The sequence below is a fragment of the Cyprinus carpio genome, chromosome B20 (assembly GCF_018340385.1).
Source record: "Cyprinus carpio isolate SPL01 chromosome B20, ASM1834038v1, whole genome shotgun sequence".
NCBI lineage: Eukaryota > Metazoa > Chordata > Actinopteri > Cypriniformes > Cyprinidae > Cyprinus > Cyprinus carpio.
This window is the reverse complement of record NC_056616.1, coordinates 26,426,648-26,443,457: the sequence shown is the minus strand read 5'-3', so window position 1 is coordinate 26,443,457 and position 16,810 is coordinate 26,426,648. Positions and strand designations below refer to the sequence as shown.

The following is a 16,810-nucleotide window of genomic DNA, read 5'->3' as shown; positions in this document are numbered from 1 at the left end:
CATCCATCCAATTATCTGTCTATTTATTTGTCTATCCCTCCATCCACACATTTTATTTTTATATAGAGGTTTTTTTTTATATTTTTGTATACATATACAATATATGTCCATCCATCCATCCATCTACCCATCCATCTGTCTACCCACCCATCTATCTGTCCACCTATACACCATCTATCCATCCGTTTACCCACCCATCTATCTGTCCACCTATACACCATCTATCCATCCGTTTACCATCCATCTATCTGTCCACCTATACACCATCTATCCATCGTTTACCCACCCATCTATCTGTCCACCTATACACCATCTATCCATCCGTTTACCCACCCATCTATCTGTCCACCTATACACCATCTATCCATCCGTCTACCCACCCATCTATCTGTCCACCTATACACCATCTATCCATCCGTTTACCCACCCATCTATCTGTCCACCTATACACCATCTACCCATCCATCCATCCATCCATCCATCCATCCATCCATCCATCCATCCATCCATCCATCCACTGTCCGTCCACTCAGCTATCTATTTACTCTCTATCCATCCATTCTTCTACCCTATCCACCCACCTATCTATCATCCATCAATCCATCCATCTACTTATCTATCCATTAGGGTTGGGTTGATAGACGATGCCATCGTTCATCGCTGATGGCTGATGGATATCAAATGTTGAGCCGGCATCGTGATTCCCCCCTCCCCCATACCCCCGCAATCCGCCGCATCCCAATACCATGCTCAGAGAGAAAATTACACGTACTACGGAACCCCTAAAGGGAATAAATACGAGATTGGAGGAAAATATGTATTTCAATACTTTCTCTCGCATTTTTTTCATTGGGTAATTATAAATTGTGGGCATCAGGGAGCCGCTATTATGCCTGGCATTGAAACTGCTTTTGAATGCACAACCGCTTTTCAGTTTCAATTTCACTTTTGAGATTCGCGATTGCACATAATCTGTTTATACTATGGGGCGGCAGTATTTACCACACATTTTACAAGATAAGATGTTTGTCAGTGGTGCTCAGAATCTCCAAATCATTCACCATCGTCCTCAGTCATCTCTCCTAACTCTGTTTATATGGTAAGTTAAATTTCAAGTATTGTAATGTAACAGGCAAACATTAGCAATCGTTATTTGTTTTTTTTGTTTTCATTTCTGAATACGGTTTGGATTTTCGGTTAGGGTAACCTTAAAAAACCATTCCATTCTAAACTCAATTCTAAATGGAATACCACCCTGGCTTCCAAACATTTACCTCAAACCCTTCCTGCTGTTCCATCAATATCCACGTTACCAATTAACATAAAAGCACTGTGAAAGCACACAGCAGTAGTTTGTTGCCTTTACCTTAACACCTGGATGTGTGGCATCCCATCACCAGAAATAAATGTTCCTGCAGATGCATTAGCCAACAGTCCCAAAGGTTCTGCAGATCCAGTGGATGGGGATCTGACGGCTGGTGCCAGAGACCGACACTATCAGGCATTACATCTCTGCCACTCAGAAACAATGGATGAAAAAACCAATTTCACACAGGCATGCATACGGTCAGGCCGGCTGCAGTTCCTACAAGCACCCTCAACAAGGAAGCGCTCATACGGCCCAGGACGAAAGGTATTTGCAAACGGAGACAGAACGAGTGAAAGAAGGAGGGGTGGAGAACAGGAAAAAGGCTGACATACATGCTGCTTATGCGCCACATTTCTTATTTCTACAACTGTTAGAACTGTCAGTTCCACAACACAGCCAGAGGAAAAAAGAACAAGATCTACACTCGTCTTCCAGACACTCTGCCAGAAACACACTATTAGGGCAATACTTTTGCAACTCACTCAGCACAGAGGCTTGTCTTTTGGTGCTGAAAAATGCTAATCAGCTTGCTACCGCCAGTCTCTCTCGTAGGCAAGGTGCAAGAGGTTCATAAACAACCTCCACAGTCTCTTTCTGGAGCCAGAGGAGTGTCTCTACGACACCACAGATGGGCTTTGTCTTTCATATCGGACTGAAAAATCAATCTCGCGGATTTCACAGTGAGACTGTCAGAGTTTTCGACGAATCTTCCACACATCTGATGCCCATAACGCCTCGAGGCCCTCTCTCTCTGGAACATTCTTCAACGGAGTCTCGCTGTCAGGTCCACACTGAGCTATTTATAAAGAACAGAGGTTTCCAGATTCGGATCCAAGATGACCGTGTAAGGCCTTCAGCAGGGCAGGTCCATCCCACGCGCTCCCCTAAGGCTCTGACCTTCTGTTCATTGTAACCGTCCAAATCGGTGAGACCCTACCGACTGTTTAAAAAAAAAAGACAAAAAGCTGACGGGGATGGGGTAGTTTTGCAAGAAAATACAACATTTTAGAATGGTTCCATCTGCTGGGATGACTCATTCTGTTCTGAAGGATGCAAAATCCAATAGACACCAGGGATGTGCAAAACGACATGCTTTTAAAATCAAATCGCAGGCAAGATCGCTTAAACTAACAGTCCGTTAAATGGTCTTTAGAAAGCACTATTGGGCTTTAAAGGGACAGTTCACCCATTTACTCACCCTCAAGTTGTTTCCAACCTTTATGAGGGTTTTATTTTTTTTTTCTGTTTAAGCAGAAAAGAAGATATTTTGAAGAATGTTGGTAACTGAACAGTTGATGGTAGCCATTGACTTCCACAGTATGGAAATAAATAATATAGAAGTCAATGGCTACCGTCAACTGTTTGGTAACCAAAATTCTTCTATTGTGTTCAAAAGAAGAAATACAACTCATACAAGTTTGGAGAGTGAGTAAACGATGACTGAATTTTCCTTTTTGGATGAACTATGCCTTTAAACATAAGACATGTTCTTAGACATGTGCTCTAGACAAAGTGCATTGGATTAGAACAAAAGAAGGCTTGTTTTTAAATGTTGGACTAAGTCACCTTGAACTAGAATCTGAAATCCTTTGTATAAATAAGTAAACAGTTCTGTATATATTGCTTAGTGTGGACCTGATAGTAAGGCTCTGTTGAATATTAATATGGCTTATTGAGACTGGTGTAGAAATACTTGACTGACCTGCCCAAAGCACTGAACTCCATTCAACATTATTGGGATGAATTTGTATGCACATTGTGAGTCTGACCTCATTCATGCTCAAGAATGAAAGGAAGCAAATCCATAGTCATAGTGCAACTATTGCTGTTAATCCATTAAAAAGTCATTATTTACATGATATGTCAAAGCACAATTCATTGTATTATGAAGTTTGAAAAAAGTCCTCAAATGAATGAACACAAAAAAGTATTTAAAAAAAGAAAAAAAGAAAAAGATATAACTAAAGTGACTTTATAAGTCAGATGTATAAAGGGAAAATAGAAGACCTTGAATTAAAAAAAATAAATAAATAAATAAAGTATGCAAACCATGAGATTACCAATTCATGGTAATGAATATAGCACTTGTCACTAAATTTAACCTGTGAAATTTACTGTACACCCACTACTTGACATGAGCTTATTTGCAGAAATAAAGAATACAGATTCTGTTAACACAATTAGAATGGTATATTTTGTTTCCTGTTGTCATGTCATCTGAGTTGAAGCCCTGTTTGTGTGTAACTTCAAAGGATAAAAATAACTGGAGACACAGCTAGAAAGCACTGAAATAATCAATCTTAAATTCTAACTCTCTTGGAAAAAAAGTTCTACACATCGAATGAAAATGAATAAGCATTGTCACTATTTAACCTGTGAAATTTACTGTACACCCACTATTTGACATGAGCTTAATGTAAAGAATACAGATTCTGTTAACACCATGGTGTATTTTGTTTCCTGTTGTCATGTCATCTGAGTTGAAGCCCTGTTTGTGTGTAACTTCAAAGGATAAAAATAACTGGAGACACAGCTAGAAAGCACTGAAATAATCAATCATAAATATCAAGTTCTACACTCTGATGAAAATAATAAGCATTATACTATTGCACTAATGACCATCCTAATGTAATAGTGAAAATTCATTTATCTACATCTGCTGCCAATTCACATGTGTAATGAGATTAATATAATTTTAATAGCATTGTCTCATCTACATTCTCGACCCCATATTTGTCATCATATACAACATACATAGTATATTTAACCACAATCACAATCAGTATTCACTGAATATACACTGGAAAAAAAAAGAATTAATAAAATAAAATCCCATGAGTACTGATTGTGAACATTTATTTTACCATTATTTGTAATAATCCAGTGAGATTTATATACATATATATATATATATATATATATATATATATATATATATATATATATATATATATATATATATATATATATATATATATATATATATATACATAAACAAATCCATACTACATATATGTATATGTACATAAATTAATAGGAATAGATATTTTCCATTTATATTTGAGTTCATTGATTTGATGTGCTCCTGTAGCTCAAGTGGTAGAGCATTATGTTAACAAGCACAAGGTTGGGGGTTCGATTCCCCGGGAACACATGATAGGTAAAAATTGATAGCCTGAATGCACTGTAAGTCGCTTTGGATAAAAGCGTCTGCTAAATGCATAAATGTAATGTATTTATATTTTATATATTACACAACATTACAAAAGTATTTTTTAAAAATGTATTCAATGGCGACCAACAGAAAATACACTGCCCACTGTGTACAATTACTGGCCAACTGGGCTTAAATGTCTTTGATGTGGCAACAGATCAAACAAATTAATTTGGGATTGAACCGAAAAGGCACCGGAGCCGTTTGGAACTGCCTTTGAACAAAGACACGGTGGAAAGAAATCTCATGGATCCAAACCCACAAGGCACAGTCAGAACCTGTAATTCATGTTTAAGACAGGAGGCGGCACGGGAACCGTAATTGGTTTGGAAATTCCGTACAGTACATTTACAGCATTGTGTCTCCTGAGGACTGTTGAGGAACGCTATGTAATAAGTCCTCCAAACATTCCCACCAAAACCCTCCACTTATACAGCATACTAAAACAGTAATGTTTAGCGCAGATAGTCCTTGTCTGGAAAATATCTATTCACAGTTTCTGTGTTTTATCTTCATTGTACATGTTGAAAAAACGTTTGACCTCAACACATCAAATTCTCATTGTCTCAGGAACAATGGCCTCTTTCCTCCATTCAACTCTAATAAAGAAAAAAAAAAACGTTTTGAAGAACGTCAAGTTGGTTTTCTATAAAGATATGAATGAAACAGAACAAAGATATGCATTTAAATGCAAGTCTTCAAAAAAGGGACCTCATCAATAAAAGATCCCAGACACTCAAGATGTAACACTATCAGACTTATGCACACACACGGTTAGGAGTTTACATTAGCATCATAGCTTCAAGAGTACAATTGCAGCAAGCCAATCTTAAGCTTCTGTAAGACGAGACACGAAATCGGATTCATATAGGGAAGGATTTCTTTTTAAATGAAGAAAATACAGACATGAGGGTTGGATCATGTATAAATAGAAAAGCAGAACATGGAAAGAAAAAACCAGGGCAAACAGCTAATCGTTCAGTCATACATACCAACTTTCAAATGAGTTTCTTGGTAAATAAGAGCTGACCACAAGAGCTCTACAACACTTACTTGCGTCAAATGACATTTTATGAGACCGGCTGTATTTTGTCTGCCTATTTGGAAAATTCACATTAAAATGTGATTTTACCCAGCAAAAAAGGCATTTGTGAGCTTGAAACATGTAATAAATCTTATTTTCTGGGAGGTTAATGTAGTTGTTGAAGCCGTTTAAATGACGATCTTATTATTAACAATCTTAGACGAGAGGGTCGGCTTCATTCAGGTGCCGCGTTATTAACAATTTAAAAACATGGAAGAAAAAGATGAGAAGATCAACACAGAGGGCCCATATTTTGACCCTCAAAAATGCCTTCTGCTTCTTTATAATCAACATATGAATAGTAAATTGAGTATTCAAGGCCAGAACACTAAAAAGCAGGAAGCCATTAATATTTAATCTTCATGACTTCTGAAGAGGAGCCGGGTTTTTAGCCCCTTCCCGTTCGAGATTTAAATGGCATAGAGCGATAGACAGCACTGGGGACTAATGATTCAAATGCCACTGCCATGTCGTCACTTTTTCTCCTCACTCCCCTGAGAGAAATAAACGAGCGGTAAATATCAAGAGGAAATGAACGCAATCTGTAACCTGTGATGTATAATCTCAGAAGAAGCCAGGACACCATGAGTCTCCACTTTCTCATTTGCTTCTTGTTGAATGTGTTTACAGGAACGTAACTGAAGCAGGCAGAAACCGCAGAGACCGCGTGTTTTTTGACCTTCAGCGAATCTTGGTAATGAAGGGTAGCTGCTGTGTTATTAAACTTAAAACCCAGTTTGATATGGGAGGTGCCTCCTCAATGCACCGATTGAGCTCACAGATAATTGAACAAAGAAAACAAATTAGACAAAAAATACCTTAAAGGGATACTCCACCCCAAAATGAAAATTTTGTCATTAATCGCTTACCCCCATGTCGTTCCAAACCTTTAAAAGCTTTGTTCGTCTTCAGAACACAATTTAAGATATTTTCGATGAAAACCGGGAGGCTTGTGACTGTCCCACAGACTGACACAGAAAAGCGTAAGCTGCCTGCATACAGCTCATATTCTCCAAAATGGCACTACGGTGATGCGAGGAGAGACACAGGAGACAAACTGTTGAATAAAGTCATTATTTTTGTCTTATTTGCGTACAAAAAGTATTGTCGTCGCTTCATAACGTTACGGTTGAACCACTGATGGCAGATGGACTATTCTGACGATGCTTTTCATACATTCCTGGACCTTGACAGTGTATTTTACTTGGCAGTCTATGGGACAGTCACAAAGCCTCCCGGTTTTCATCCAAAATATCTTAAATTGTGTTCCGAAGACGAACAAAGCTTTTACTTCTTATTCACTTAACAACTTTTATTTTGGTCTGTTCCTCAGACCAAATAATCAATGAGTGAGTAAACTGAATGAGTTCAATTCATCAATGAATCACTGAATCATCAAAAACGATTTTCAGCTGATAACTTTCTTTTGGTCTGTTCTTCACACAAAAACATTACATGGCCTCGAAACACTACAAGTCATTTGTGATACAAGTCACTTGAAATCTTCCCCATTTATTGTGACTGCATGGAAACAGCAACCACCACAGAGCAAAACACTGACAGCGAATTACAACAGTGCTTTCATTTTTGGTTGAACTTTAAGCTCTTAGTGCAATTTTCATTGGAGTGATTCCTCTACAAAACCTCATGCTGGGAATTAGCATTAAACATTTGTCAGTTTATCTGCATAATTCTGAGGGATCATAAAGAAATTTTTTCCAGCGCATTTCTCAAATGAAATCATCTCAATGACAACACTTCTGTTCAACTTTACAGTAAAGGTTGCAAGTCAACCAAAGTTCACGTCTCCCCGCTGAGCCGCCCTTGGCTCAGAGATGCTTTGTTTCCATCATTCTTTCATTCATTTTCTGCTCCACACTTGCAGCTGGTCGGCTTTCTCTCTCTCTGAATATGCACACTGTAGTACACAACACCCTTGAAATGTGTGAGGGAGAGCTAAAGACTTGAAGTTTGGCACTCATATTGATATGAACTGCCCCTCACATCATTCTGCGTAAATTTTCCCTCACTTATGTTGTGAAAAATGCATGTTTATTCAGCTATGAGATCTAGCCTTCAAACGAAGCTGCTGATAAATAGGTGCAAAACTGAAATGGCAAAAGTGAATTTGTTTTTAAATCCATAGAAACATGTTGCAAGCAGTTGTGGCCAATTGGATTTGGCACAGGCAAATGTAAAAGTGCTTTTCCAAAACGGTACTACAAAACAACTACATTTGCATTTCCTGAAGAAAATGCCAGCACTTGCAAAAACAACATAGCCTAGTTTTTGAAAAGTTTTTGGAAAATTATAGTTAGAAGCAGTGTGTTAATCCAAATAGTCTACACACAGCAACACCAAAAAGTATTTAGACAATTAAAGTGAAGTTCTGGTTAACACTGACTTCTATTGCATGGAAATTGCATGTTGAAAAAAAACATACAAAAAAATAAAACATTGGCAAAAGGTGGGTGAAGACATGGTGACATCCATTTATTTATATATTTATATACATTTATATATTTATTTATTTATTTATTTATTGTGGAAGAATTATCCTTATAAGACAAATGTAAAAAAAGAATGCCACTGAACTACATTCAAAAATATCTATCTATCTATCTATCTATCTATCTATCTATCTATCTATCTATCTATCTATCTATCTATAATAGGTTATACACACACACACACACACATACACACACACACATATACACACACACAAACTACTATATTCCAATTACAATTCTTGGCCATTAATTCATATTCAAATATCTCCCTCATAGTGTTTCATATCTGAAGCCACTGTTCTTTATGATTAATTGCCTCATCAGGCTTTTGTGAAAGGTCAATATTTACGGACACAAAGATGAAGACATTTCATCATATGAAAACATGACCGATATCCCTTGAAGACAGAGATAAACATTTTAATCAGAGCTGTGAGGATTTTCACTCGGCAAGGGCATTACTACTACTACTACACACACACACACACACACACACACGCAGCTGCACATTTCCACTGGATTTCTGAAAAATTCATAATAACATCCCTTCTGGTTAAATCCAATCATGTGCTCCTGTTAAGAGAAAGAAATGCGATATTGCATGGATACTAAAGAAATCTATTGGATTTTGTCCTGTACAAAAAGTTCTTGGGTCTCGTGTATGAATGTTATATACACAAACAGGTTTGGTAAGGAATAATTAAAGGCGAAACATTGCATTTCAAGAATTCAAGAGTCAATTACTCCACTTAAGCTACGGTTATCAAACGCACATGTCTATTAAACATGTTTATCTCAAGACATTATTCACTTTTTCATCCCTGCTGACTTCACCAACCAAGCATCCTGCCCGACGCCACTGTTATTAGTTAGAAAGAAACATTGAAAAGTGATACAGAACTGCAATGGCGTCAACAATCCTGTCACAAAGAACAGAAAATGAATCAACAACCTCAAAACCCCCGTCAACCAATCAGAATCAAGAATTCAACAATGCTGTGCTGTAAACAAACATAATCAGCACAAACGGCTGCTTATGTGTCATGCACCAGAAGAGAATGAAATTGCTTTTGCCAATAGAAAACACTTGCTTTTCATCAATTTGCGATGTGCAAATGGCTCTGAACAGCGCTGCGAGGTGACCCAGGTTAACCCGTGATTCAGGCATTTAACTGATAATGGAGTAGGAAACAGACTCAAGCTGTGTGCGATGGTTGGTATCTTGCAGGTAATCTCAGAGTGATGTGTCTTGAAATGCAGCATAACTGGGAGAGAGCATACAATTTCGTCCATTTGGCTATCAGATCATACTATTTCATATTTTCAACATACAACAGGATATCAACATAAAGTGATACAGATCATATGAAGTCTATGTGTGGTTTTGATAAATAACATTTTAAAATATATTCAAATAGAAATCGGTTATTTTAAATAGTAAAACTATTTCACAGTATTAGCGTTTCTGCTGTATTTTGGATCAAATAAATGAAGGCTTGGTGAGCAAAAGAGACTTACTGATCAAAATCTTTTGACTAGTGTATTGAAACACAATTTCTAAAGTACCTAAATGTCAAAATTAGTACAATATATTTGTTGAAAAAGTCTAATACAGTATTGAATTATTAGGCTGTGAGCCTGTTACTCATATTATTTTTGTGTTGCTGTCTGCTCTAGCTCCCTCCCTCTCTGTACAATAAATTCTTGTGAATATCTATCTCTGCTAAATTTTTTTATGTAACTTTACAATTGATATCGATTTCCTTTAGCACAGCATTCTGAATGATGATAATAATGTGGTGCTACTGATATTTAAAATCATTAAAAAAAATCAGAAATGATCACTTTGGTACATTGAGAAGGTACATAAATCAACTGGCAGGCCACCAGGATTTCTCTGGGTGCTCCCGATGGTCAGTCCAGGCCTGCTGTTCAGCTTCTTTAAAATGGCTTCATCACAACAACTACGCGACATTCAGAAGCAGATGCACTGACTGAGTCAGCATTCAATCCTTTCTTAGTGACACCCACACAGAAATCGTTGAGTGTGCATTTGTGCAAAGCAAACTAGTCAAAGTTCTGTAAGTCAATCATAGGATCAATTTACAAGGACAGTAAATAAAAGATGTTCAGCACGTTGCAAAAAAAAAAAAGTTTATTTTTTTACCCTGTCAATTTTACAAGAAAATACTATTTCAGTCTTTCTACTTGAATGTGTTCGTTTAATTTAAAGGGGTAATTTGATGCGATTCCAATTTTTCCTTTCTCTTTGGAGTGTTACAAGCTCTTAGTTTATAAAGAAGATCTGTAAAGTTGCAAAGACTAAAGTCTCAAATCCAAAGAGATATTCTTTATAAAAGTTAAGACTCGTCCACTCCCCCTGAAACGGCTCGTTCTAACACGCCCCCACATGTCTACGTCACTATGTGGGAAGATTTGCATAACGCCGCCCAAATATTCACGGCAAAGAAAGAAGACGTAACTTTTATTCTCGCTGTTCCTGTTGCCATCCCCCTGTTGTGGAGACGTTGTGTTTCTTTGTGAAAGCGAAACTTTTTTTTTATTAGTAATACATATAAATAATTAGTGCATCTTTCTAGTGTGACTCTCTAATCCAGTGGTTCTCTAGTTTTTTGTGTTTTGGATTCCAAGGCCACCAATTAGTGCATGGCTCAAGTGTACTGGACAAGGATTTGTAAAAAAAAAAAAAAAAAAAAATATATATATATATATATATATATATATATATATATATATATATATATTTTTTTTTTTTTTTTTTTTTCTCACGAAACTAAAAAAATATTTAGAGCTTGTGACATATAGAAAATTCATAACTTCATAAAATGTAAAAACATGGCAATGGAATTATAAGATTTGATTTAATTTATATGGCTTTTCCAGGACTAGAAATCACTCTTTTAAAAAGGTGTTGAGAGAGTAAATTAAAATAATAAATGTCTTGATTTTTTTTTTTTTAATTGCTTTAACTTATTTTAGCCTTGATTTTAAATGATTTCCAATCATCTTGCCCCTTAAAAGTTTGCTGAGGCTTCCTTATGGCCCCCTGCTCTAAACAGACTATAATAAACTTTCTCAAGCACTCCTGAGTGCTGGATTTATGAAAAAATGTTTCTGTCAGCAGCTGTGGATTTGCGGTTACGCTCGGGGGAATAAATAAATAAACAAAGGCATTACAAACAAAATTAATTACAAGAGGAGGCAAATAAATAAGCTGCCACACCTCTAGTTCAATTAAGAGTCGTTTGTTGGTTCTGAAGTGTTGTTAGTCAAGACAGACAGCTCAGGCAGATGGGCCTCTTAAAGTTACAGTAGCCGCACTATGTATTGTTTGCTGTGTAGAGTTTGTCACAAAAAGACATGTGAGCCGACGCAAGGGTCCCTTTCCATCTCTCTAATTAGACGCCGATCTGTCTTGCACACAAAAACAGACTCACAAACATTACACTGTAAATCAGCCACACAAACTCAATCACACACCTCATACCTGTCAGGGTTAAAAACAAACACATTCCAGATAAATATGCAGCACTGAGAGTCATTAACTACACACACACAATTCGCCTTATTAGACATCCATGTCATAAGCAAGGAAAGACGAAAGACGTTAGATAAAACCTTCTCTTTCCTTCTCATGTCTTTCTGCCGCTTTTGCTTTTATATTTATCTGAAAAGCATCTATGAGCTGGACCGTGGGCAGAACAACATGGAGACTTTGATGACAGATGACAGAGAAAGTGTCGGTCCCTCAAGACTCTACCGTGTTCTGATGAGTTTCCTTCAGGCAATAATTAAAGAAAGCCGAGGTAAACACATTCCCTCCAGTGCTGGAGACTAACTAACTAAAAGTAGCAATGCTGCTAACATAAAAGAGAAGTTCTGTCATTATTCACTCACTCTCATGTCGTTCCAAACCTTTTCGCTGCTATTTTTTTCCAGTGGAAAACAGAAATTGAAAACATTTGTGAAGAATGCAACTAACACAACGTTGTGAAAGCATTCTTCCATGTACACTACTTTTTAAAAGCTCAACAAAGGTGCATTTATTTGATCCAAAATACAGCAAAAACAGTAATATTGTGAAATAATATTACAATTTAAAATAACTATTTTCTATTTGAATATATTTTTTTATGTAATTTATTCCTGTGATGCAAAGCTGAATTTTCAGCATCATTACGCCAGTCTTCAGTGTCACACGATCCTTCAGAAATCATTCTAATATGCTGATTTGCTGCAAAAGAAACATTTATTAATACTATTAGCACTGAAAACAGTTGTGGAAATGTTTTGTGGATTTTTTTTTTTTTTTCAGGATTCTTTGGTGAATAGAAAGTTCAAAAGAACTGCATTTATTTGAAATGGAAATATTATGTAATAAAGGTATTTACATAGACTTTTAACAAATTTAATGCATTTTTGCAGAATAAAATATAATTATTATTAAAAAAAATGTTGACCATACATTTTTACACAGTAGTTTGCTTATAGATAATAATATTGATGTCTTTCATTTTATCTTCAGAAAATGCCATTCTGAACTCTAAATATGCTATTGGTTACATGAACCTGAATAACAGCTCTAGTTGTAGCTGTAGGAAGGTAGTTATTTTGAAATGATTTCACATTGCAGTTATTTTCAAAGTTAGGACTTTTTTTGAAACTACTTAATTTGTCATGATGTAGAAGTGTCAAAAACATTTATAAAGAAGTATTTCCACAGGTATTTTCAGAACACTTCAGAAACTATTTTGCATGTCTCCACATACAGCGGAATGACAATGAAGCTCACTTGTCTTGATTTAATTTGTCGTGATGTAGTCACAATTATGCACAATTATGATATGTATTTTCACAATATTTCTAAACTTTTTTTAGCTGCGGTTTCTAAACCAGTGTATGATATAGTCTAAAACACTTTTCACTTAGAAATCACTAGCAAATTTAACAAATAATTACAAAGAAATGGCATCAACACATTTAATTAAAATTAGAAACTGAAATGCTCTCCACATACAGTGGAATGACAAGAAAGCCCACTTAACTTCATTTATAATGATTTAAAAACATAATGTTTATGTATTTTCCCAATATTTCTAAACATTTTTTAGCTGTGGTTTCTAGAATGAATTTCAGTGAATCAGTTCATTCAGACAGTTCATTTAAATGAATCAGTTCCAAAAGGAATGACTCACTGATTCAAAGAGTCTCATTTTCAGCTAAACACTGCTGCTTTCAATTTGACCACAATTTTATTTAGCATAATTGCAATTCTGTCATCATAATCATGATTCATCCATTCAAAAAACCCTCATAGTTTAAAAGACAGAGACATGCTGTTCTGAATAAACTATAACATCTAAAAGTTCATATTGTACACAAACAATGGTGTATGATTTACTTTGAAACACTTGCTAGTTGCGAAGCATACTGCAATAATCTTATTTACAGCTCTGAAAAGTCGTTTTTTAAAGAATAGTAACTTGTAGTGCAGCCAGCTGATTTACAAAAGACTATTTTTTTAGATTAATAAGTTGATTTCTGTATACTAAAACATGCATCAGAGGGACATGTCAAAGTCAAAGTCAAAGCAGAACTCAGCGGTCAGCGTCCAACTGCTGGTGTTCGCCCACAGGGTTAGTGTTAATACAATCTGCATAAAGCTAAAGCATTTGATTTCATACTCACAAAGCTTTCCGGCCAAAGAAGTCCCACGGAATTCACTCAAGCGCAAAAGTTCAAACAAAAAGCTCCGATGTGAGATGACAGTAGCTCTAGTTGGAGAAGCCAAGATTTTGAGGTTGTATCGCTCCCTGAAGTGGGATTCGAGCGAGATAGAGAAAAGCTGGCAAGCCCTTCTGCCGGGAGACTCGACTGATTCAAAACAAGAGAAATTACCCCGAAAACGACCTCGTGCATGTCCGGCAAGTCGCTACACTAACGTACAAACACCTCCTATCAGCCATTAACGAGACCTCAAGTGAACAATACCTTCAAAATGCGTATGTTTTGCAGATCTGGAACAAAGGTCACGTCAATCATGGCCTTATAAGAGCGTGGGCTGCGAAAGCCGAATGGCAAGTAGCTGGTAAACTGTCTTTATGCATGAAATCTAAGTGAAACAGAAGCTAATCTGATTAAACGGCATGAAGAGTGAAACAACAGTTCATGCGTTTCTCATTCCTTGAACTAATTCTCCACAATGCCATTCATCTCGACTCAAACAGCTAGCTGACGCGTTTTATTTCCTGCCCACATCAGACTCGACAGAGCCACGGGCTCAGGCTCAATTCGGCCCATTGCTCAGAGTTTCTCATTTGCAAAAAGAAAGAGAAAATTAGCGAGGAGAAGAAGAGCAGGACCAAATGAAGCAATCTGGCAGCGTGAGCAAAATGGAAAAGCCTTGTAGTGATCTGGATGCGGATTTCGCAGCTTCTACCTTTACGACAGGTGCCGTGGCGGACGCGATGGCTCCCGAGCGCTTGGCAGCGAGCTCGTTGCTGGCCGACGTGACGGCGATGGTCACGGGGGTGGGAAGCAGGGATGGGATGACCGGGAGTGGGAGGAGTCCTGGGCGGTTGTTGCCGTTGGCCACAGGGGGCACCGAGGAGCAGGTGCTGTTGCCCACGCCATTGTGAAGGCTGCTGGCGCGCTCACGACGGTCCCAAGGGCCTCTGTAGTCTCTCTCAAAGCGGTGGTGGTGTCGTGACATCACTTCCTCTTAGAGGATACGTAGCGCTGTCTGCAAGAGAGGACACAAAGAAAGCGATAGCATTGATTATACCCTGTCAAAGCGCAGATAGAAATAGACTGCACCAAACAAATCAAGTTACTTGGCAGGTTTGACGTGCAACACAACAAAACTCGCTGCAGACATCTCAATATCTGCCAGACAGTAGTTAAAAAAAGGATAAATTTTAGACTGGCATTGCTTCAGCTGAGGGTAAAAATAACACATAAGCTTTTAATACCGAAAAACAGGCTCGCGTGTGATTGAGCGCAGCTCCTTTCTGTGCGGGCGAACTTTTGGAGACTCCCATACGTGTAAGATGTGTCATTGGTCACTTTTTAGATAGACCAAAGAATTGCTTACAAATAAATAAATTAAATTTATATATATATATATATAAAAAAAACATTCAAATTTAATAAATAAATCGACTTTAAGAAAATGCAAAAACAAACAAATACATACATTTAATTAAATAAATACATCTACATTAAAAATAATTTTAAATTAAATAACTAACCAAATAAATTTGAATTAAATAAAAATATAAAAAAAATCATATATAATAATATAATAAAATATAATAAAATAAGAAAAACAAATACATAAAAAACTTAATAACATAACTTAATTAAAAATCAGTTAGAATTAAACAAACAAATGCATAAAGTAAAAATAATCTAAAATAAAAACATAAATTACGATAAAAAAATAAAATAAAAAACAATTCAAATAAACATTTAATAAATAATATAAGTTAAAACAGAAAACGAACAAATAAATAAATGAAAAATGAACAAATAATGAGAAAAAAAAATAAATGTATATAATTTAAAATATTACATATTTTACAAAAAAATACAATTCTAAACTCTTAATATTAAACATAAAATAAATATAGAAATTTCCAAATACTTCCAGACATGGAATTTTGATCTTTAAATATGAAAAAAAAAACCATCAGAAATATTTTTTTTTGTTTCCAACTATTGTATGCTAATTTACAGAGTAAACTAATCCTAAACCATTTCAACATTTATTGTGTAAAATGATTTCAAACAATCCTGTACACAAATTATGACCATCCCTCAGCTGAGCCTTTTATAGATCACTTGGATTTGCATACAGTATGTTTGAGCAATGCATGTTTTCACACACATGATAAATAACCCATCTACTTTTTCTAATCCAGCCTCTGCCAGCCTTTATTAGAGGAAAAACGAGATAATTAGTGTTTATTCACAAGACCCACAAGAAAAAAACACAAGTTTACAGGAAAACTTGCACTCTTCCAGATGGCTAAGGGATCCATCCAACTATTCCGAGTTCTCCTAACGACTAAAATTGTATGGCTCCAAGGCCTTGTGATTTTAATTAATCTAATCCGCAGTTTTATTGGGCTTTATTGCTGATAGCAAAGCAGGACATGCTATGAGAAAACAATGAAGCAGCACCAGGTTGGCTTTAGCGCTGCGTTAGCGCCTGTGCTAACCTAATTTTCCATTATTTGCAACGGCTTCTTTATCTTGTCGTCGTCCTCCACTGACATCCACATGTAATAACTCTGGAGACCTGAGGTTGGGAGTAGCATTATTAGTTTCTCTCTTTGTACGTGTGGGAACAGATTAAGCTGTTAGTAAAATAAGCCACTTTTGGCTGTTCTGCTGTTCTGCAACAAATTCAGGATTTATTGCGCTTTGGCTAGCGGTTTTATATTGGAGTCAGCTAAACAAGACAGAAGTGTGGAATGAGGTTTACTAGAGCTGTTGTTCGGTGTTGTGGCTTTCGACCAAAAAGAGTAAACAGTATGTGCTAGAAATAATCAGGACCTACAAAGGCTTCTCTTAATATCAGCACATTCATATTGAAAGAAATCATA

At 36.4% G+C, this 16,810-nt stretch overlaps 1 protein-coding gene across 4 annotated transcripts in view; it reads right to left on the bottom strand.

Annotated features, from left to right (window-relative positions):
- The window catches only part of LOC109113763 (kelch-like protein 29), a 249,645-nt gene that overhangs the window by 138,016 nt on the left and 94,819 nt on the right, over positions 1-16,810 (bottom strand). For 2 of the 4 annotated variants that reach the window (XM_042747377.1, XM_042747376.1), the window contains one exon: positions 14,641-14,943. In XM_042747377.1, coding sequence (XP_042603311.1) covers positions 14,641-14,913 — 273 coding nt within the window. In that variant the 5' untranslated portion in view covers positions 14,914-14,943. Of the gene's footprint in view, positions 1-1,366; positions 1,388-14,640; positions 14,944-16,810 lie in introns of those variants that run through there. The other 2 variants (XM_042747379.1, XM_042747378.1) reach the window with 2 other exon arrangements.